This window comes from Entelurus aequoreus, linkage group LG06 (assembly GCF_033978785.1).
Source record: "Entelurus aequoreus isolate RoL-2023_Sb linkage group LG06, RoL_Eaeq_v1.1, whole genome shotgun sequence".
NCBI classification, from domain to species: domain Eukaryota; kingdom Metazoa; phylum Chordata; class Actinopteri; order Syngnathiformes; family Syngnathidae; genus Entelurus; species Entelurus aequoreus.
The window spans coordinates 12,682,747-12,707,084 of NC_084736.1; the positions used below are offsets into that span (position 1 = coordinate 12,682,747).

A 24,338-nucleotide genomic window follows, 5' to 3' on the forward strand; every position below is an offset into this window, starting at 1 on the left:
TTGATAATATAATTTTTGGTTTTTACTGTTATTTTTATTATTAGAACTACTTAAAAAAGATGCTATAATTTTCAAAATATTTTGAACATTTGGAATGATTTTAATGCTTTTTTTTTTAGGTCCCAATAACCTTTGAAAATAAAATTACACTTTTTGCCCAAAATGTAAAATAGAAATAATCTAAATTAACAATTAAATCCTGGACAAAAACTAAATAATAATTCTAATATATATAATGAATACAAATATTTAATAAAAAAATTAAATACCCATAATGCACAAAATTGCCCCCCCCTAAAAGGTGCCTGGAGACAAAAAAAATATAAAATTACTACAAACTTCTTTTTCTCTTTGTTACTTTTTTGCAACACATAATATTTATTCATCTTGCAACAAAATCCCCCCCAAAACGTCCACAAGGACAAGTGCAAAAAATGCTCGCCATCGCAAGCAGAAGACAGCAAAAACAAGTAAAAAGTTGACATTCCAAAAAAAACAACAACTTCTGTTTATCCATCTTAATACTAACTCACAATTCAACACCACTGAAGGCGAATAAAAAAAAAAAAAAAAAGTGAGCTTTCGACATTGTGTGGCATTCTTGCTGTTAAGTACGACATTTTGAATAAAAGCTAAAATTAAATTAAAAAAACCAAAAAGGTGCTACTTGTGCAAACGGCCAAAAGAAGGACAAAAGAAGAAAAATACACCGGGGAGGTGATGCAGTGGGACAATAATAATAATAATAATAATAATAACAACAATATGTACAGTAAGATAGGTGCCTTTTTGTTTTTTTGTCCTAAATTGTTGTTTTTGAAATAAAAAAAAGTGCTGCAGATTGTACTCAAAAAGTGAGAATGCTGCCGTTCTCTATTCAAGGCAGGTTGACGGCACATCAAAGAGGCTAAAGTGGTACAAAAAAAAAAACATAAATTAACATATAAAAAAAAATTGCTGTTTTTTCTTTTTTTTTAACTTCCTTCACCAAAAGTTTGTCCGGTTTGAATTCCTCCAAATTAAAACCGAGGAGGAACTTCCTCGTCGTCTTCATCCTCCGCACGTGTCGGACCAATCGGGAGGTATGGAGCGTCCCCGGCAGGAAGCGAGAGTTCGGCGTCGCCGCGGCGACGGGAGTCCCTAGCAGATGAGCTCCTGCTGGATTTCCGTCCGCGTGGGGAAGGGCGGCTCGGCGAAGGAGAAGGCGCCGCATCCCGTCTTCAGCTCGCCCTGGCACGGGCACGCCAGGTAGGAGCCCAGCAGGCCCGGCTCCGGGGACGGCGCCGGGCTCTCGGGGTCCGACTCGGACTGGCTGGTCTCCGGCTCGTCCAGAGACGTGGAGGAAGAGGCGGCGCGTGGCTGGAGCAGGAGGGGGAGGGGGTGGGGGTTCAGCCAGGGGTGCTTGAGACATTCCTCGGCCGTGGCTCGCTTCCTGTCGACACAACACAAGGCAAGGGTGAGTGCAAATTCCACGAAAGACCCAAAAACGGGACAAAAAAATACTCCTTGGTGCAACACGGCGTAAAAACATCCAAAATCACCTCCTTTATGGCTTTGGATGAACACTTGAAATACGAGCGTGTGTCATGTTTATGGGACTTGAACCAGGAATTGTGGGAAAAGCGAAGCAAGCACTAATGTTGAAAAGATTTCCCCAACAATTTTTTTTTATTTTTTCTGCTTCTGTCAACTTTTTTTTTGTTTTATTGGAGATTTTCAAAACAAAAAACTCAACGTACAAAAAGTGGTATCGCAAAGCCAGGGTTAGCCTAGCATCACATTATGTTGATTCTTAATAAAATATTCACTTGTTTATTTTGTTTGTGGTTTGTTTTATTTTTTTTGTCCATGGTCTGTGCTTGTAATGTCTTGTGATTTATGTATTATTTTGTATCATGACCTGTTGAATGTTTACTGTATTAACCTCCCTTAGGACAACGGATGAAAATGAGCTATTGTGCTAACTCATACGGCATATTTACATTGTTGCTCTATGTTGATGGATAAATAAATAAATAAATAAACACCACAAAAACAAAAACATGTTGCTAGCTTGTTCCATTCCCTAACAAAAACACATTTTAATTTTAATAATTATACTGTATTTTATTTATATTTTTATTTTATTTTTTTCTTTGTTGTTATTATTGTTGTTTTTATCCAATTGGATTTTTATTGTTTTGATATTGTACGGTGTCCTTGAGTGCCCAGAAAGGCGCCTTATAAATAAAATGTATTATTATTATTATGTATTTACAGTATACTTATACACATATATATATATATATATACACATTATATACAGTATATATACATATATACTTTAATTATATACATATACATATCTATACATATATACACATGTATACATATATACATACATACATATATACAAACACATATATACTATACATACATATACACATATATACATATATACTATACATATATACACACATGTATACATATATACATTCATACATACGTACATATATACACACATATAGATACATATATACTATACATACATACATACATATACTGTATACACATATATATATATAATAATAATAATAATAATAATAATAAACACTACAAAAACAAAAACTAAATGTTGCTAGCGTGTTCCATTCAAACAGATGCTCGCGAGCGCATTAATCATTCCCTAACAAAATCACATTTTAATTTTAATAATTATACTGTATGTATTTACAGTATACATATACACATATATACACACATTATATACAGTCTATATACTGTAATTATATACATACTATACATACATACATATATACACATATACATACATATATATACACACATGTATACATATATAAATACATTCATATGTACACATGTATACATATATACATACATATATACTATACATACATACGTACATATATACATACATATATACTAGGGATGTCCGAAAATATCGGACTGCCGATATTATCGGCCGATGAAAGCTTTAAAATGTAATATCGGAAATTATCGGTATCGGTTTCAAAATGATCAGTATCGGCTTCAAAAAGTTAAATGTATGACTTTTTAAAACGCCGCTGTGTACACGGCCGTAGGGAGAAGTACAGAGCGCCAATAAACCTTAAAGGCACTGCCTTTGCGTGCCGGCCCAGTCACATAATATCTACGACTTTTCACACACACAAGTGAATGCAAGTCATACTTAGTCAACAGCCATACAGGTCACACTGAGGGTGTGCGTATAAACAACTTAAACACTGTTACAAATATGCGCCACACTGTGAACCCACACCAAACAAGAATGACAAACACATTTCGGGAGAACATCCGCACCGTAACACAACATAAACACAACACAACAAATACCCAGAATCCCTCGCACTTGTGCAACACAAAGTTGATCAATTCAACAAAACTATCATTTTGAATACATTTTTCTTTTTTTACAGAATACTCCGATTTAGAGGAGTCCCCCGTGTCCTCACCTCGGGTTCTTGACCAGCAGGGACTTGATGAAGTCCACGGCCAGCGGGGAGATGTCCTCGAAGGTGTCGTGCGAGTACTCCACGCTGACTTGGGAGATGTTGAGGAAGGTCCCCTGCTTGTCGTCGCCCAGGAACGGCGACTCGCCGGTCAGCATGACGTAGGTTAGAACCCCGATGCTCCTGAAAGCGAGACCACGGGTCAGGTTGGAAGGTCTTTGGGGGCACGGGCGGACCAAAAGGGCGACACTCACCACATGTCCGTAGCGGTGCTGATCGGCTCGTAGTTCAGGATTTCCGGCGCTGGAAGGAGAAGAAGCTGAATCAGCCACGGCCGAGACGCTAAAAACCGCACCGGGACTTCTTTGAGGAGGACTTACCGACATACTCCGGAGTACCCAGAATCTCCCGGACCTCAGAGATGCTATCCATATGTCTGGACAGGCCAAAGTCCACGATGCGGATGTCGCCCAGAGGCCTGGCGCTGGTCAGTAGGATGTTCTGCGGCTGCGGGGGGTCAGTAAACAAAAATAGGTTACGTAAGCGTCCAGGGGACTTGAGGGAAATCCCAAGAGGATTTGGGAGTCTGCTCAGTCGGTCCAGATCTAACAGCGCCTCAGATCAGGGACTAAGCCAATCAGGGAGGACTGGGTCGCGTTATCACATCCGACGACTTCCCGTACGCATTGTTAGTAGCGCACAATGACTCCGGGGTCAGGTTGGACCGAGGCCAGGTTCGCTTGGGAACCAAATCTCCCGACACCGCAGTCCCGACCCATTTAGCGCTAATAGGGAGGGATTATCTTATCCAACAGGACGGGATTCTTGAGGAAAAAAACCGCAGAGATAAAAGCCGTGTTACCTCATCGAGACCGTGAGTCTCCCCCTCGTGGGAAAAAAAAAAAAGGGTTCTGGGACACCGGACAGGTTTACGTAACAGACTAAAAAAAAAAAAAAAAACGGAGAATAGTCGCTCACCTTCAGGTCCAGATGCACCACGTTGCCGCCATGCAGGAAGGCCACGCCCGACAAGATCTGCCTGGCGAGCCGGATCACGTCTTTCTCCGTGAAGGCCTCGTCGTTGTCGGCCACGCACTGCTCGAAGATCTCGCCGCCCGCAGCGCTGCGAGGAGGACAAGAGCTCCTTCCATCAAAAAAGTCCAACATTGACCTATTTTTCAGCAGTTTTTAAATAAGCCTCAAAAGGTGCCAACACGGTGTTAGCTTCGATGCTAATTAGCTGTGTTGTCAGTCAGGTGTTCTGTTTCTTCCATGTATTTTAATCAACAGAAAGATATTGTCTTGACCCGAGATCTACAAAGCGAAGAGAAAGCAGGACCTGACTCCCCTATAGGGACCTCTTCTTTGAACTGTTCTGTAACCAAAGGCTAGGGCTGTTTATGACCCCCGTCCCTTAGAAACAGCCGTTGCCATGTAATCAGGGAAAGTCCAAATAAAAGAGGAGGCGTACAATCTTTCGTCAGGGGCGTGGGACGACACTGTAAAAGGGTACAGTGTCAGTTTGCGTTCCCAAGAAGCGCTAGTGCAAACCTGCGCAAAACACGTTATTATTTTCAATCCACATCATTTTTTTTTTTTTAGACCTTCAACATCAAAACTGTCGCCGCCATTATGACAGTTCAGACTGAGCTTTCAACCGGAAGTACAATTGCCGTATCGTCCTCGAGCCGTCAATAGTGTTAGAATAATTGTATCTAAGTCATCAGTTCCCGGCGAGAAGACAAAAGCTGTCTTTGAACCTACCTAGAAGAAGGCTTGTAAATCTCCACTGTGTAGGATGGGAAGCAACATGAAGGTGTTCCGTTTCTTTCATGTATTGTAATCAACAGAAAGATAGTGTCTTGACCCGAGATCTACAAAGCGAAGAGGAAGCAGGACCTGACTCCCCTACAGGGACCTCTTCTTTGAGCTGTTTTACGACCTTTTCTTTGAACTGCTCTGTAACCAAAGGCGAGGGCTGTTTACGACCCCCGTCCCTTAGAAACAGCCGTTGCCATGTAATCAGGGAAAGTCCAAATAAAAGAGGAGGCGTACAATCTTTCGTCAGGGGCGTGGGACGACACTGTAAAAGGGTACAGTGTCAGTTTGCGTTTCCAAGAAGCGCTAGTGCAAACCTGCGCAAAACACGTTATTATTTTCAATCCACATCATTTTTTTTTTTTTAGACCTTCAACATCAAAACTGTCGCCGCCATTATGACAGTTCAGACTGAGCTTTCAACCGGAAGTACAATTGCCGTATCGTCCTCGAGCCGTCAATAGTGTTAAAATAATTGTATCTAAGTTATCAGTTCCCGGCGAGAAGACAAAAGCTGTCTTTGAACCTACCTAGAAGAAGGCTTGTAAATCTCCACTGTGTAGGATGGGAAGCAACATGAAGGTGTCCCGTTTCTTTCATGTATTTTAATCAACAGAAAGATATTGTCTTGACCCGAGATCTACAAAGCGAAGAGGAAGCAGGACCCGACTCCCCTACAGGGACCTCTTCTTTGAGCTGTTTTACGACCTTTTCTTTGAACTGTTCTGTAACCAAAGGCGAGGGCTGTTTACGACCCCCGTCCCTTAGAAACAGCCGTTGCCATGTAATCAGGGAAAGTCCAAATAAAAGAGGAGGCGTACAATCTTTCGTCAGGGGCGTGGGACGACACTGTAAAAGGGTACAGTGTCAGTTTGCGTTTCCAAGAAGCGCTAGTGCAAACCTGCGCAAAACACGTTATTATTTTCAATCCACATCATTTTTTTTTTTTTTAGACCTTCAACATCAAAACTGTCGCCGCCATTATGACAGTTCAGACTGAGCTTTCAACCGGAAGTACAATTGCCGTATCGTCCTCGAGCCGTCAATAGTGTTAGAATAATTGTATCTAAGTTATCAGTTCCCGGCGAGAAGACAAAAGCTGTCTTTGAACCTACCTAGAAGAAGGCTTGTAAAACTCCACTGTGTAGGATGGGAAGCAACATGAAGGTGTTCCGTTTCTTTCATGTATTGTAATCAACAGAAAGATATTGTCTTGACCCGAGATCTACAAAGCGAAGAGGAAGCAGGACCTGACTCCCCTACAGGGACCTCTTCTTTGAGCTGTTTTACGACCTTTTCTTTGAACTGCTCTGTAACCAAAGGCGAGGGCTGTTTACGACCCCCGTCCCTTAGAAACAGCCGTTGCCATGTAATCAGGGAAAGTCCAAATAAAAGAGGAGGCGTACAATCTTTCGTCAGAGGCGTGGGACGACACTGTAAAAGGGTACAGTGTCAGTTTGCGTTCCCAAGAAGCGCTAGTGCAAACCTGCGCAAAACACGTTATTATTTTCAATCCACATCATTTTTTTTTTTAAACCTTCAACATCAAAACTGTCGCCGCCATTATGACAGTTCAGACTGAGCTTTCAACCGGAAGTACAATTGCCGTATCGTCCTCGAGCCGTCAATAGTGTTAGAATAATTGTATCTAAGTCATCAGTTCCCGGCGAGAAGACAAAAGCTGTCTTTGAACCTACCTAGAAGAAGGCTTGTAAAACTCCACTGTGTAGGATGGGAAGCAACATGAAGGTGTTCCGTTTCTTTCATGTATTGTAATCAACAGAAAGATATTGTCTTGACCCGAGATCTACAAAGCGAAGAGGAAGCAGGACCTGACTCCCCTACAGGGACCTCTTCTTTGAGCTGTTTTACGACCTTTTCTTTGAACTGCTCTGTAACCAAAGGCAAGGGCTGTTTACGACCCCCGTACCTTAGAAACAGCCGTTGCCATGTAATCAGGGAAAGTCCAAATAAAAGAGGAGGCGTACAATCTTTCGTCAGAGGCGTGGGACGACACTGTAAAAGGGTACAGTGTCAGTTTGCGTTACCAAGAAGCGCTAGTGCAAACCTGCGCAAAACACGTTATTATTTTCAATCCACATAATTTTTTTAGACCTTCAACATCAAAACTGTCGCCGCCATTATGACAGTTCAGACTGAGCTTTCAACCGGAAGTACAATTGCCGTATCGTCCTCTAGCCGTCAATCGTGTTAGAATAATTGTATCTAAGTTATCACAAAACTTTGTGTTTTCATGAGTTCCCGGCGAGAAGACAAAAGCTGTCTTTGAACCTACCAAGGAGAAGGCTTGTAAAACTCCACTGTGTAGGATGGGAAGCAACATGAAGGTGTTCTGTTTCTTTCATGTATTGTAATCAACAGAAAGATATTGTCTTGACCCGAGATCTACAAAGGGTAAGGGACCTCATCTTTGAACTGTTTTACGACCTTTTCTGTGAACTGTTTACGACATTTTCTGTGAACTGTTCTGTAACCAAAGGCGGTGGCTGTTTACGACCCCCGTCCCTTAGAAACAGCTGTTGCCGTGTAATCAGGGAAAATCCAAATAAAAGAGGAGGCGTACAGTCTTTCGTCAGGGGCGTGGGACGACACCGTACAAGGGTACAGTGTCTATGCGTCTCTCCTCAATTGAGCCAAATGTAATTCTGTCTCTGTTTAATTCCTTGCTTCTTGTCTTGTTTAATAGATGTCATCAGCGTTTGAACCTGACAAATAGTGTTTCTACTTCATTGTAAGTTTTACAAAACAACTAAAACAATTCCCGAGTGTTTTAATGCATATTTGCACGTGCTAGCGTCGGTAACATTAGTTAACATGCTAACACGTTTACGAGTGTCTGTGTTAGTATTAATTTACAATTGCATTCTTTTTGGTATTTTTTCGGTTTCGTAAACTCACGGGAGCTGTTGAGTCTGTTTGGCTGATTGGAGAGCTAGCTTCCGCAGCTAGTGGGTCAATGGCCTCACAACAAACTTGAAAAGTCTAAGAGATTATTCTTCATTCACAATTGAAGTTAAAAAGTGGCTTTGGAACAATCAAAGCTGCTCACATGGTCACTGACACTGTTTGACATGTCAACTTAATTATTATATTTATTAAGTATTATATTTATGCATGCGAAAATTTTGGTTGTTTGTACAAATGATGACAGAGCAAGAGCATGTATTGTCTATGAGTTATGATGTAAATGATAGGTGTCGTAATGTATGAAAGGGCATTTTATGACTTTTCTTAATTTGATTACATGCTATAGTACAATTTTATTGCATGTTTTTGTATCTCTTTAATTGAGGTAACCAGGGGACTGCAGATGGAAATGAACTAGTTAGCTATAATCTGGTGCAGAACATATCTGTCTTTCAGTTTAATGTCTCTGTGCATTGTCCCTTCAAATGAAGACTAAACTAAACTAATGACGATGACTTTGGTTTTGTTTGATCCGCCATTTTACTGCCTTGTTGCAGACACTGTTTAGAAACAATTAAGGTACTACAGAAGTGCCGTTTTACTGCCTAGTTACACACACTGTTTGGAAAGAATTAAGGTACTACAGAAGGTAAGCATGGCAACAGATTAGACTTGATACCTTCGGGTGCACTATAGTAGCAAACATTGATGAAGTGGAGGCACAAGGCAGGTAAACGGTAAGAAGGAATGAAAATAATTGGTGGAACAACAACAACTCATCCTGCCCGGTCTTGTCGCACTTGTGCAACAGAGTCTAGTAAAGTAAAACGAGGACACGCTACATTAAATCAATGCCTGCAGCCTCAACAAAAAAACAACAAAAAACAAAAAAACCCTGAAAGTATGTGTAAAGGATTTAGATGTTTTATTGTCGTTACATAACCGCTGACTAACTTCAGCTGTGAAAACGGGGGTTTGTAGCGTTAAGTGGACACACACGGTGTGGATCTGTGCTACCTTAATAAGAACCGATGGAAGTGAAAATGCGCTTTTAGGAGGAACAGGTAACCCCGGACTACGTGCCGTAACAAGGATGAACTTTAACCAGTCAACAAGGAAGCGACCTTTGGTCTTTCGCTTTGTTAGGATCTGTCAGGAAGGTCTTAAAAAATGCTTCTTCCTAAAAAGCAAGGCAGAGAGACGTTTTCCTTTGCAACGGTCAGCAGACTGAGACCCCCCACCCCCTCCCCAGTAGACCACACGAGTGAAGGGATGAGGCCTAATCAGCCTTTAATCTCCAAATACTGTAAGGGGCTTTTAAAAATAGTGGAAGAGGCACAATCATGTCTCGTTCCTCTTCGGACGTCCAATCCAAGTACAGTTCTAGGACCTCCAGAGATCATTATAGCTTCAAAAATAGGCGGCCGTGTTGTCGAAAAAGTAAACAAACAGGAAATGAAAAGTCCTACAGAGGGTTAACTATTCTGGCGAAGGCACGGCCTGCTTGTTTAATTTAATGAGGGAGACGCCGCAATATTAAAACCAGATTAACCGATTAGTTTGTTGCCTCAACGAGCTGCCATGGGAATCAAAAGAAAACACGATGAAAAGTAAAGGGAGAAGACAATACTATAAAAAGGACTGCGATGTACTTGTGGCGGTGTGTTCTCTATGTCAGGTTCTTTTCACCAGGTAGCATCCATAATGACCAACATTAAAATACAGTAGCGTGGCAGGCCTGAGTATTTGTTAAAAACAAGGCAGAGGTTTAATACGGAGTCCTTAAAGGGACATGGGGGAATTTTTTTTTTTAATAATTTTTTTTTATTTAGACATGTATCTCGTGCGCACGAGAAACTTTTTATAAAGTTATAAAAAAACTTTAAAAAATGTAATAATTTTTTTTTTCTTAGACATGTATCTCGTGCGCACGAGAAACTTTTTATAAAGTTATAAAAAAAAAATTTTTTATAATTTATTTTTTAGACATGTATCTCGTGCGCACAAGATACAAGTCTAAATTTTTTAAAAAAAATAATATATTTTTTAATTTTTTTTTATTACTTTATAAAAAGTTTCTTGTGCGCACGAGATACATGTCTAAAAAAAAATTATAACTTTTTTTATAACTTTATAAAAAGTTTCTACATGTCTAAAAAAATAAATAAAATAAAATAAAATAATATATTTTTTTTAATTTTTGTATTACTTTATAAAAAGTTTCTTGTGCGCACGACATACATGTCTAAAAAAAAAATTATAACTTTTTTTATAACTTTATAAAAAGTTTCTACATGTCTAAAAAAATAAATAAAATAAAATAAAATAATATATATTTTTTTATTTTTGTATTACTTTATAAAAAGTTTCTTGTGCGCACGACATACATGTCTAAAAAAATTTTTTTTTTTTTATAACTTTATAAAAAGTTTCTACATGTCTAAAAAAATAAAATAAAATAAAATAATATATATTTTTTCATTTTTTTATTACTTTATAAAAAGTTTCTTGTGCGCACGAGATAGTTTCTCCTGCGCACGAGATAAATGTCTAAAAATTTTTTTTTATTTTTTTTATAACTTTATAAAAAGTTTCTACATGTCTAAAAAAATAAAATAAAATAAAATAATATATATTTTTTCATTTTTTTTATTACTTTATAAAAAGTTTCTTGTGCGCACGAGATAGTTTCTCCTGCGCACGAGATACATGTCTAAAAAAAAATGACGCATGTGCTTTAAACGAAAAGGTTTAAAAAATACATATAAACTTAATTCTGTCGCTTCTTTTTGTTGTCTTTTTAACATTTTAGATGGCTTATATGGGGCAAGGGGCCTTACAGCAGGACCCCGGTGCTCGTTGAGAAGAGCCAAATATGTGCGTCCGATAAAACCAGGAAAAAGTCCAGGTATTTGTCGCCGGCCGCCTTTTTCGAGAGGGGTCCGATTACTCGAAGGAGTACCGAGGGTTTCCCAGCATGCCTTGCATGAATGTAGCACATTTTGAAGTCTAAGTCTATAAGACATAAATATGGCATGTCCTAATAATGCATTTTGATGACAAATTATGGCCGTGTCCCGCACATTTGACAGTGGCAAGCAAACCACCTCAACGCAACGTAGCATCCCTGCTCGCGGCTAACGTCCCTCCACAGCGCGAGTCACTAGTAGTATCATCGGAGGATTGGCTAAACATGACCATTTTACAAAAGTGACATCATGCAAATGGCAGCGCTGTGTGAACACCCCCCCCCCCTAATAAAAAGGTGGATGATATCATCAAGTCTAAAGTTTAAAGTCTGATACACACGCAGCTGTGGTCGGCTGCAGCTGCACGTAAGCGACTGCTTCTTGACACGACTGAGGATGTGGTTGCGGCGATGAGAAATGTGTGCGCTTGGCGGCCCGAGCGCTACTTTTAGCAGCTTTGGTTACAGACTGCTCGCACAGGGAACGGAGATAAAAAAAGGCTTGTGAGAGAGAGCCGTGTGACCACACATGATCGCGACCGAACGCCAACTGAAAGACCTCGTTAAGAGATAACCTTTAGTGCTGCTTAAGGGCAGAGTTTTGGACTTTGATTTCATTGGTATGTTTTGTCAGCAGATGTGCAAGGGTGCATTTTTTTCCCACCCTTACAGACTTCACAGAGATTCCACAGGAACCCGTCATAAGGCTCAGCAGGCCTGTGGTGAGCAGTTCATCAGAACTGGTAGCATGGCGTAGCCACAACGTGACGAGTTAGCGCTTAGCTCCAAACCACACTGTTTTAAGGCCGTTACCAAATTTGTTTAAATTTCGTGAGAACGTGTTTACTCTTTCAAGATGAAGTCCTCACACAAGGTTGTTTTTCCCCCCCACAAAATTGGGCTATGAACCCGTTTTGGGTCCTTATTTGGTAAAAAAAATAAAATACAAAGCCATTTTTTTTTTAGATCGTCAAGTCATGTTTGTGTAATAAATTCGTCAGTTGGGCTGTCAGGAGGAACCTAATGTCTACTTTGGCCCTTAACCGGACAAATTGAAATACTAGATGTACCTACGACAGGCTGGTTAAAATTGAATCTATGTTGACTTGCTAATAAATGTCAATTTTATTTAGCTACATAGCTTGTGTTTTTCCAACACCAAAGAAGTTTAGCTCTAAACCTCAGGCCTTTGCATAAAATTTATTTGACTGATCTTCACTTAATGTGAATATGTTTCAAGAACAGACTGGTAAATGGAATGAGGTTCCCCAAGATGTTAGAGCAAACAATATTTGGTACTTTCATAAGATGGCATTCGATATTTCAACTTTATTTCGCTACTTAACTCAGTTTTTTCCAACACTAGAGACATTTAGCTCTAAACCTCAGGCCTTTGCAGTCCATTGCTGAAATTAATTTGACTGATCTTCACCTAATGTGAATATGTTTCAAGAACAGACTGGTAAATGGAATGAGGTTCCCCAAGATGTTAGAGCAAACAATATTTGGTACTTTCAAAAGATGGCATTCGATATTTCAACTTTATTTTTTCCAACACTAGAAACATTTAGCGTTAAACCTCAGGCCTTTACATTCCATTGTTGAAATTATTTTGACTGATCTTCCCCTCATGTAAATATGTTTCAAGAACATACTGGTAAATGGAGTGAGGTTCCCCAAGATGGAAATGTTAGCGCAAACAATCTTTGGTACTTCATATGTTGACATGCTAATATTTCAACTTTATTTTGCTACTTAACTCTATCTTTTCCAACGCGAGAGACGTTTATCTCTGAACTTCAGGCATTTGCATTCCATTATTGAAATTGATTTGACTGATCTTTACATAATTGCAAAGTGATTATAACAGACTGAGGTTCCCCAAGATGGCAAAGTTAGCACAAACAATCTTTGGTAGTACTTTAATATGTTAACATGCTAATATTTCAACTTTATTTTGCTACTAAACTCCGTTTTTTCCAACACGAGAGACATTTAGCGTTAAACCTCAGGCCTTTGCATTCCATTGTTGAAATTAATTTGACTGATCGTTACAGAATTGCAAAGTGATTATAGCAGACTGAGGTTCCCCAAGATGGCAAAGTTAGCGCAAACAATCTTTGGTACTTTCATATGTTGACATGCTAATATTTCAACTTTATTTTGCTACTTAACTCCATTTTTTCCAATACTAGAAACATTTAGCATTAAACCTCAGGCCTTTGCATTCCATTGTTGAAATTATTTTGACTGCTCTTCACCTCATGTGAATATGTTTCAAGAACAGACTGGTAAACGGAGTGAGGTTCCCCAAGATGGCAAAGTTAGCGCAAACAATCTTTGGTACTTTCATTGTTGACATGCTGATATTTCAACTTTATTTTGCTACTTAACTCTGTCTTTTCCAACGCGAGAGATGTTTATCTCTGAACTTCAGGCATTTGCATTCCATTTTTTAAATGAATTTGACTGATCTTTACATAATTGCAAAGTGATTATAACAGACTGAGGTTCCCCAAGATGGCAAAGTTAGCGCAAACAATCTTTGGTAGTACTTTCATATGTTGACATGCTAATATTTCAACTTTATAAAGCTACTTAACTCGGTTCTTTCCAATGCGAGAGACGTTTAGCTCTGAACCTCAGGCCTTTGCATTCCATTGTTGAGATTAATTTGACTGATCTTTACATAATTGCAAAGTGATCATAACAGACTGAGGTTCCCCAAGATGGCAAAGTTAGCGCAAACAATCTTTGGTAGTACTTTCATATGTTGACATGCTAATATTTCAACTTTATAAAGCTACTTAACTCGGTTTTTTCCAATGCGAGAGACATTTAGCTCTGAACCTCAGGCCTTTGCATTCCATTGTTTAAATGAATTTGACTGATCTTTACATAATTGCAAAGTGATTATAACAGACTGAGGTTCCCCAAGATGGCAAAGTTAGCGCAAACAATCTTTGGTAGTACTTTCACATGTTGACATGCTAATATTTCAACTTTATAAAGCTACTTAACTCGGTTCTTTCCAATGCGAGAGATGTTTAGCTCTGGACCTCAGGCCCTTGCATTCCATTGTTGAAATTAATTTGACTGATATTATAACAGACTGAGGTTCCCCAAGATGGCGAAGTTAGCGCACTTTCATATGTTGAAATGCTAATATTTCAACTTTGTTTTGCTACGTAAAGTGCTTTCAACAAGAGAAACGCTTAGCTCTGAACCTCAGGGCTTGTGTTGTCGAACTTAATTTGACTGACCTTCACATCATTGCAATACTGCGAGTGTGTACAACAGACTGGTAAAACCAATGTTCCGTGCTATCACAAGATTGCGTCCACATGTTTGCGTGCTAATATAATACGCACAATAAAATGTGAGGCGTTTAGCTCCGAACTTCAACTCCATCGGTCAACATAGTTTCCCTGATCTTCAACGTCACGGGATTTTTTTTCTCCGAACGTCAATACCTAATTAGGACCTTCTTTCGGAGACCTCTAACGCAGCGAGAGCATTTTCAAATAATCATTTGTGGAATGCCTTTGGCTATTAGCATCAAATCCCGTGTAACCCACTTTTCCTGGCACGGCCCAAGCGGCGACACGTGACGGGGGAACATTTCAGGCATGCGGTTGAATGACGAGCCTTTCGCACTTTTTTTTTTTTTTCCATTCCAGTGTGAGTTCTTACCATTCCAACACCAGGATGATCTCCATGGTGGTTTCGTAGACCTCGTGCAGCGCCACCACGTACGGGTTGGACTTGGCCAGCTCCAGCACGGCGATCTCGTTGAGGATGTCCACGCGGCAGTCCTGGCCCTTCCGCCGCTTTCTCTGGAACTTGGCGGCGTACTGCTGCCCCGTGGTCTTCTCTACGCACTTCTTCACCACCGCAAACTTTCCTCTGGGAAACGAAATGCAGAGGAAGGGCGAGAGAAGTTGAAATAGAACGGAGTGAACGCAACACAATGGGTCACACCAAGACACAAAAAGGTTAAGTGGTTTTATTGGGCAGCGCAGATGTTTCTGTTGAGTTCAAATATGTGCACAGGAAATACCATTGGACACTGCGCACACCCTCTTGGTGTTAGCCTGGGAGATCAATCTGAATCACTCCGGTTTGCATGCAAGCGTATATGCCAGAATATGGCTGGGATTGGACTAAAGTTCACACCTCAAACTCGGCCTCAATCAACCAACACAATTAACCAATTGACTGATTTTTTTTATCGTAAAATCCCAGGTCTGACCCAGAAATTCAAGTTTCTTTGCTTGATCCGTGCTTCACTCCTTCACAAAACGTAGTACAAATCCCTAAAGCAGTGGTTCTTAACCTTGTTGGAGGTACCGAACCCCACCGCTTTCATATGCGCATTCACCGAACCCTTCTTTAGTGAAAAATAAAATGTTTTTTTTCAAATTCAGGACAAAGTTATATGTTTTTGGTAACACTTTAGTATGGGGAACATATTCTAAGTAACAAAGACTTAATTTAGAGTTATTTAGACACTAGGGGAACATATTCTGAGTAGCAAATACTTCATTTTGAGTTTTTTAGACACTAGGGGAGCATATTCTAAGTAACAAAGACTTAATTTAGAGTTTTTTGGACAGTAGGGGAACATATTCTAAGTAACAAAGACTTAATTTAGAGTTTTTTGGACACTAGGGGAACATATTCTAAGTAACAAAGACTTAATTTAGAGTTTTTTGGACACTATGGGAACATATTCTAAGTAACAAAGAGTTAATTTAGAGTTTTTTGGACACTAGGGGAACATATTCTAAGTAACAAAGAGTTAATTTAGAGTTTTTTTGGACACTAGGGGAACATATTCTGAGTAGCAAATACTTCATTTTGAGTTTTTTGGACACTAGGGGAACATATTCTAAGTAACAAAGACTTAATTTAGAGTTATTTGGACACTAGGGGAACATATTCTGAGTAGCAAATACTTCATTTTGAGTTTTTTGGACACTAGGGGAACATATTCTAAGTAACAAAGACTTAATTTAGAGTTTTTTGGACACTAGGGGAACATATTCTAAGTAACAAAGACTTAATTTAGAGTTTTTTGGACACTAGGGGAACATATTCTAAGTAACAAAGACTTAATTTAGAGTTATTTGGACACTAGGGGAACATATTCTAAGTAACAAAGACTTAATTTAGAGTTTTTTGGACACTAGTGGAACATATTCTAAGTAAAGACTTAATTTAGAGTTATTTGGACACTAGGGGAACATATTCTGAGTAGCAAATACTTCATTTTGAGTTTTTTGGACACTAGGGGAACATATTCTAAGTAACAAAGACTTAATTTAGAGTTTTTTGGACACTAGGGGAACATATTCTAAGTAATAAGTTAAAGTTAAAGTACCAATGATTGTTAATTTAGAGTTTTTTGGACACTAGGGGAACATATTCTAAGTAACAAAGATTTAATTTAGAGTATTTTGGACACTAGGGGAACATATTCTAAGTAACAAAGACTTAATTTAGAGTTTTTTTGACACTAGGGGAACATATTCTAAGTAACAAAGACTTAATTTAGAGTTTTCTGGACACTAGGGGAACATATTCTAAGTAATAAGTTAAAGTTAAAGTACCAATGATTGTTAATTTAGAGTTTTTTGGACACTAGGGGAACATATTCTAAGTAACAAAGACTTAATTTAGAGTTTTTTGGACACTAGGGGAACATATTCTAAGTAACAAAGACTTAATTTACAGTTTTTTGGACACTAGGGGAACATATTCTAAGTAACAAAGAGTTAATTTAGAGTTTTTTGGACACTAGGGGAACATATTCTAAGTAACAAAGACTTAATTTAGAGTTATTTGGTTAGGGTTAGGGTTATAATAAGGCCATGCCGAATAAGGCATTAATAAGTACTTAATAATGACTAGTTAAGAGCCAATATTACTAATTTGCATGTTAATAAGCAACTAATTAATGGTGAATATGTTCCCCATACTAAAGTGTTACCATGTTTTATTACTGGTGCACAAAATGAACCGTGCATGAACATCACCTTGTTCAAACAACAAAACCAACAGTGCATAAACTCACAACAAATTACACACCTGCAAATCAGTCTGACTTCTGCTGTTGCCGTATCCGTAATACGCCAATAGGGAGAAGTTTGTATTTACATGATGAGTCGGGTGTGTTTTGACCTCCGCCGAACCCCTGAGCCCGACTCACCGAACCCCTAGGGTTCGATCGAACCCAGGTTAAGAACCACTGCCCTAAAGCGTTTTTTGATGTAGTGTAACAGGACAAATAAACAATAAAAACATGACTTCCTTGGCAGAGATGCGAGCTAAATGTTGGAAAACAGTCATTAGCCAGAGTCAAAGGGCATGCGTGGGAACATAACGGTACCCCCCCTTTAACACAGCTGACATGGACAAATGGACATGTGTTGACGCCTCCACACAGAGGCTGTGACAGTCGTACAAAAAGCTAACCAGTTGGTACCACAAACTGTCAAGGACCACCCACCCGCCGGAGTCTAGGGGTAGTCAGCGGGGGTCAAAGCATCTGTGAACGCTAACATTTAGAGCTGGCGGACAGAATCTGAATGAAATGTTCAAAAGGTTCAAAAACCAGCATGGCACTGCTTATTTTCCCCAACATTCCCACACTGTGCTGTGGACCTAATCCCAGTCTAGTTCTGGTTTGGGGCTCGGGCCCAGAAGCCTCTGTTGGGAGTCTGCGAATGGTGACGGCTCATTGTGCAAAAATGTCCAAAAACCTGTCATGGCCTTTTCAAGGTAATTAACCCCGTGGAGAAACACGCCATGTGGGCTGGGAGCAACATGCATGCTGAAAGGATGTGATCAATGGGCACTGGAGGGAGCCATGAGGGGTCTTTTCAAAGAAGGGTCAGAGGTTACCACTAAAAAATGGCCACCGTCCAAAGGTACTGTTACAAAACATAACTTTTACTTCCCGTCCTTTTAAAAGCTAACGAGTCAAGCTATGATGAGCAAATAGCTGTACATGACATGTTTGGCGCCCCCTATTGGCTGTAGTCAAAATAACAAATACTTTGGAAAGACATGCAGATTTCCTCAAAAGTTTTATAACGACTCATCGATGGCGGCAAGTGGGCACCGAACGGTTTGATCGGTGTCCGATTCCTGGGGTGACGATTTGATTAAGTTAAGGTTAAAAAAGGTTACAGGCTAGAAGAGCTATTTTCGGTTACATTGAAATGGCCTAAAAAGTATTTAAAAAATATGATTCTTACAAAAAATAAAAAATAAAATAAATTAAATTAAATTTAAAAAATAGGTTTCTTACAAAAAAAATAAATTAATAAATAAATAAAATGAATAAAAATATACATACATATACAGTATATATAGTATATATATATATACATATATATATATATATATATATATATAGTATATATATATATATATTATATATATATATATATATATATATATATACATACATTCACACACACGTTAGGTCAGGAAAAAAACACAGAGGCTATTTCATCCCTGCAAGCCTGTTTCGCAGGTTTCCCTGCTCTTCAGGGGATTTTATTATAATCCCCTGAAGAGCAGGGAAACCTGTGAAACCAGCCTGTAGGGATGAAATAGCCTATGTGATTTTTCCTGACCTAACGTATATTCCGCTCTGAGCACTGTATAATGGATAAACCACATAAACATCGACTATATAGATCATTTTTAAATCAATTTTTAAAAATTATGACTGGATTTAAAAATCTGGATGAATAAGAATCGCGATTCGGATGTAAATAGGCAACCCCCGCGACCCCGAACGGGACGGGCGGTGGAAGATGGGTTAAAAATGGAAAAAGATGGGGGGGGGGAATATTTTTTTTGTTTTAGTATGTTTTTTGTTTTAGGACAAACATGACAAAAAACATCCCGATTTTTAGAAAGCCCACCGTTTAATATGTTTGTGTGTATGCTTCACCGATGAGACTATTTGGTGAACATCGTTTTGTCCAACTAATTTCGGCGGTTCTTGAACTCACCATAGTGTGGACTGTGACCAACAGTTTGTTTACATGTCAAATCTTCCACTCCTTTGTCTCGTTTTGTCCACCAAACGTTTTATACTGTGCGTGAATTTTGGGGCTGCGTAGCTCGGTTGGCAGAGCGGTTCTAGGTGCGATCCCCGCTTCTGCCATCCTGGTCGTAGCTGTTGTGTCCTCGGGCAAGGCACTTCGCCCACTTGCTCCCAGTGCCACCCACGCTCGTTTAAAAATGTAACTTGGATAATGGGTTTCACTATGTGAAGCGCTTTGAGTCACTGGAGAAAAGCGCTATATAAATATAATTCAGTTCAGTTCAGACCATTTTTGTGCAACCCTAGCAGCTACGTTTTCCAACCAATCTTGATCAAGTTTTACACACCTGTCGGTCCCCAGAAGGTATGTACCAAAGTTCACCGAAAATTCAGCAAAACCCCCTAAAAGTTACAGTTTTGAAGAGCCGTGTGAGAAATTTTAAGTCAATCCAACTCAATTACAGCGCCACCATGTGGTGCTGGTGTCAGGAAATCAAGTACAGGTGCGTGTTTGGACACATTTTCACCAACCATGGCAATGTTTTTATTTTATTTTAACAACTTTCACGCGTCGAGTAGTAGTAGTAAAAAAAAGTGCTCGCAAAAGGTTCTGCTGTTGGCTTGGCATGGCGCATGTTCATCAGAGAGTTGAACGGCCAAAAATACAAACAATTTAGGTCACCTTAAAAAAAGTAATTAGGCCACATTGATTAAAAAAAACAAAAAACAGAGCTGATTGAATTGAATTTAATATCCGGTTGCAAACCAGCTCCAATATGCGCAACATCGCTTCTAATGTACAATCTTTAAATTTAATCTCCTGGAATGCAGCGCTCTCTCTGGACACACACACACACACGCACACACACGCACACTCACGCACACACTCTTAATGCGATTACGAGGCCCGATTTCAAGCTGATGTTACGAGGGAGAAAAGACACGGGGAGGATTTTGACGTCAAAGATGCAGAGTTTGGGAGGAACTTAACAAGAAGCCCCCTTTTTCCAACACACATGTCCTGGCTGCATGGGTGTCCCCCATTTTATTTACCCTTTGCACTCAACTGTATTACTACTGCAGGGGTATGCAACCCGCAACCCGTGGGCAACATATGGCTCACCACAGGATTTAATCCAGGCAACAAATAAAGCCTGAGAGGAACTCCACATGTCACCCAATGTAATCCAATACAAGCCCTCTTATAAAAATCCTGCATTTATAACAGCACTTAGTTAAAAGGACTCTTTTTTAAAGTTTTGGTTGCCTTATGGAGCTTTTACGATAGGGTTGGGCTATGATGAACAATTCTGAGCATGAGACAATCCAAGCCAACTGGAATTATCATCATAACCATCTTGTGTTTCAAGCTGGATCTATAAAAAATGAGCAATATAATCTTCCTAAAAAGGCAGATATTTCCAATGAGGTTTTGTATGGAGACATCATTTTATCCAGTCTTCATTGGCTTCCAGTCTAATTTCGGATCGAGTTTAAGATTTTAGTCCCGTGGCGGTGCCCTTCTGTACATCACTGACTTGTTCGGCGCAGCCGGTCTTCAGGCCAGGGTCTTCTAAAAATCCCAAAAACTCATTTTACAACCCTGGCATTCCAGGCTTATAGCTCCCAGACTCCGGAACAACTTGCACCAGTCCCGCCGTGATCCTGACTGTGTTGACACTTTTTAAAGAAACATTCAAAAACTTCTCTTTTTAGTAAAGCTTTTAGTTAATGCACCTTTTAACTATCATTTTTAATCCACTTTGTATCCTTTTTTATGATGTTGCCCCCGTTGTTTTAATTGAATTGTTGTTTTATTTCACTTTTGTTTTGTGATTTTATCTGTGAAAAGCGCTTCATAAATAAAATGTACTTACTTACTGTGTACTGTGTTGACACTTTTTAAAGAAACATTCAAAAACTTCTCTTTTTAGTAAAGCTTTTAGTTAATGCACCTTTTAACTATCATTTTTAATTCACTTTGTATCCTTTTTTATGATGTTGGCCCTGTTGTTTTAATTGGATTGTTGTTTTATTTCACCTATGTTTTGAGATTTTATCTGTGAAAAGCGCTTCATAAATCAAATTTACTTACTTACTGAATTTGCAAGTGGACATCTCGGCTTTCTGCCACGACACATATAATGCAATATGATAAAAAGGAGATATTTGATGATGATAACAATGCTAAACGTTTGTCGGTGTAAACCAGGGGTGTCAAACGTACGGCACGAGGCCCGCGAACAGGTTTTATCCGGCCCGCGGGATGAGTTTACCAAGTATAAAAATGAGCCTGAAATTTTTGATTGAAAGAAGCAGCTGTTCTAAATGTGTCCACTAGATGTCGCAATAGCAATTCTTTGTATCTTTGCAGATGATGCTACATATGCACAAAATAAACCACTTTATGTGCACCAGTCAAGGAAAATGATAAACTACATAAATACCATACTGTAATTTGATTTTTATATAATTTTTTTATCTTGATAGATTGGAAATGAACACCAATGAGTTGACTGATGAACATTTTTGCATCATTTATTCAGAAAATATAATATATATATATATATATATATATACTATTAACAGCAACATGTAAGTGTAAAAAACAACAACCCATCAACATTATGATTTGTACAATTTCAAACAAAAAAACAATCTGATATGGTCTTTATTTTTACGTTATCGTGCCGTGATTTTGCCAGTCCGCCCCACTTGGGAGTAGATTTTTCTCCATGTGGACCCCCCGATCTAAAATGAGTTTGACTCAAATCAACTGGACACAGCCTGTCCAATTGTAGTTTGCATCCAAACTGTTCCAGAATGTTCTTTGACACAAGGACTGCCAACTACAGCATTCATCTCATTGACATGAGCAGAGTGCAACTAAGATGATTGACACATTAATTCGCAAAGCATCATGGGAAGCAATTCATTGGTCCAATGCTAATAAAACATTTTTTTTTTTACAATAATTGGCAATGTTTTGTTTGCCTTGTTAGAATATTGTTACAGTGAAAAGTCAAACCATGAAAATAATGATGTTTAAAAACAGGCGTTATAATTGTCCGAAAAACGTTGATTTTGTACGCAAGAGTTGTGCACTTTCGACTCACATATTAATAAATGTGACTCATTAACGGTAAATACAAAAAAAAATACGTAAAAAATTAATAACATTAAATAAAATCTTACCGGCCCAATTCTTTGCCCACCAGGTCATAATTAGCCGCAAAAGGGTCGGATCTTATCCTCGTGTGGATTTCCGCCACCATTCCGCTCTTGTTGTCCATCTTCTCGGAGTTGAGCATGGTTATAATGACCTTTTCAAACGAAATAACGTATATTTCTGTTCTTCCACGGGCAAAAAAAAGATCAAGTAGAGGCTAACATAATATGTGAGAATATAATCCAGGTGGAAGATGCGTAAGAAGGATAACCAGCGACCATTGATGTCATATGCCTCAGACTTCCTCCTTCTGACCCATTCCTACTAATAAACTGCCGGTGTAGCCCCGCCTCTTTGGTGACGTCGCTCCAAACAAGCCAATCAGCGAGTGCTACTCCCCGGAAAAGGGTGTGGTCGAAGTGAGAGCACGCTTGCCAGTTTTGGCTGTGATGCGTTCAGGCGTTTTTAAAAAAGTTTGTGGGCGAAGGTAAACAAACACGTTTGTGATAATGACGTTTTACTTCACGGGTTCACTGGCGTTCAAACCTATATATTCATAATAAAACAGTACCTAAGTAAAAGTATCATTATGTGGAATTTTATGGCTGATCTTTTTTGTGGTCTTTTTGTATCTGCACTACAACCACATTATTCAATTTGTAAAATAAGGTCTATCCCGGAGGTCCTCAAACTATGGCCCGCGGGCTAGATACGGCCCGACAGCGTCCAAAATCTGGCAGAGTAAAAGAAAAAAAAAACAATATTTTTTTTAAAATTATTTTTTAAATCTGTCCTTTTGAGCCCATCCGTCAATCCATTTTCTACCGCTTGTTACTCTTGGGGTCTCCTAGCCGCTCAGGAAAATCATATTGTCTAAAAATGCATTTTCCCATCGATAACGCAAACCGGCAAGTGCGCGCTCTCTCAGTCAATTAGTGCACGAGGAAAAAAAAATGGCGAAATCGTTGGGGGAACGTAAAATAGACTGCGAGTGTAGAGTTTTTAAACATCAGTGGACATATTAATTTTTTTTGTTCAGTATAAGGAAAAGAAAAAGGCAGTTTGTTTAATCTGCAATGAGACATATATATATATATATATATATATATATATATATATATATATATATATATATATATATATATATACATATATATATACATATATATATATATATATGTATATATATATATATACATACATATATATATATATATATATATGTATATATATACACACATATATATATATATACATATATATACATATATACGTATATATACATATATACATATATATATATATATTTTCATATATATATACATATACAAAAATATATATTTTCATATATATATATATATACAGTATATATATATATATATTCATATACATATACATATACATATATATATACATTCATATATATATATATATATATATATATACAGTATATACAGTATATATATATATATATATATATATATATATATATATATATATATATATATATATATATATATTGGAAAAGCTGCAGTTTTCTTTTAAAGGATCGCTCAAGAAATTTGATACAATCTGGAACCCTGTGATGTTCATCATAGACTGACTGAATGCTATACTGGATGAGTCAGATAGGATAGAAAATACTTTATTTATAGCACATTGGGGAAATTATGTCGTTGCGGTGCAGGTACAAAAAGTCCACAAAAAATACTTTAAAAAAAACAAAAACACATGAAAACAGGAGTGAAACATGAACGAACACAATTCAGTGGTGCCATTTCTACATACAGCTATAAAATAAAGATGGAAAACCAAAAAATGAGCAATAAATGGTACCATGCATGGACAAACAACAAAACAACATTATTTATTTACATTTTTTATGTTTTATTTATCCACATATTGTAACTATTACCACCA

At 38.4% G+C, this 24,338-nt stretch overlaps 1 protein-coding gene across 1 annotated transcript; it reads right to left on the bottom strand.

The window, feature by feature from the left end:
- Positions 1-355: 355 nt before the first annotated feature.
- Positions 356-22,728, bottom strand: stk17al (serine/threonine kinase 17a like). The gene is made up of 7 exons (XM_062049400.1): positions 22,445-22,728; positions 14,878-15,090; positions 4,449-4,593; positions 3,851-3,977; positions 3,725-3,773; positions 3,474-3,653; positions 356-1,432 (listed from the first exon to the last, which is right to left on the bottom strand). Exons 1-7 carry the CDS (start codon positions 22,558-22,560, stop codon positions 1,141-1,143), a joined length of 1,122 nt encoding a protein of 373 aa, XP_061905384.1. The 5' UTR covers positions 22,561-22,728; the 3' UTR covers positions 356-1,140.
- Positions 22,729-24,338: the final 1,610 nt, after the last annotated feature.

Bases quoted from the DNA above. Each gene is read 5' to 3' on its own strand.
- stk17al (XM_062049400.1), bottom strand. From the start codon at position 22,560: ATGCTCAACTCCGAGAAGATGGACAACAAGAGCGGAATGGTGGCGGAA. The intron at 4,594-14,877 runs GTAAGAACTCAC...TCCTCCTCGCAG, and splicing joins ATCATCCTGGTGTTGGAATG to CGCTGCGGGCGGCGAGATCT. The intron at 3,774-3,850 runs GTAAGTCCTCCT...TTCTCCTTCCAG, and splicing joins GGGTACTCCGGAGTATGTCG to CGCCGGAAATCCTGAACTAC.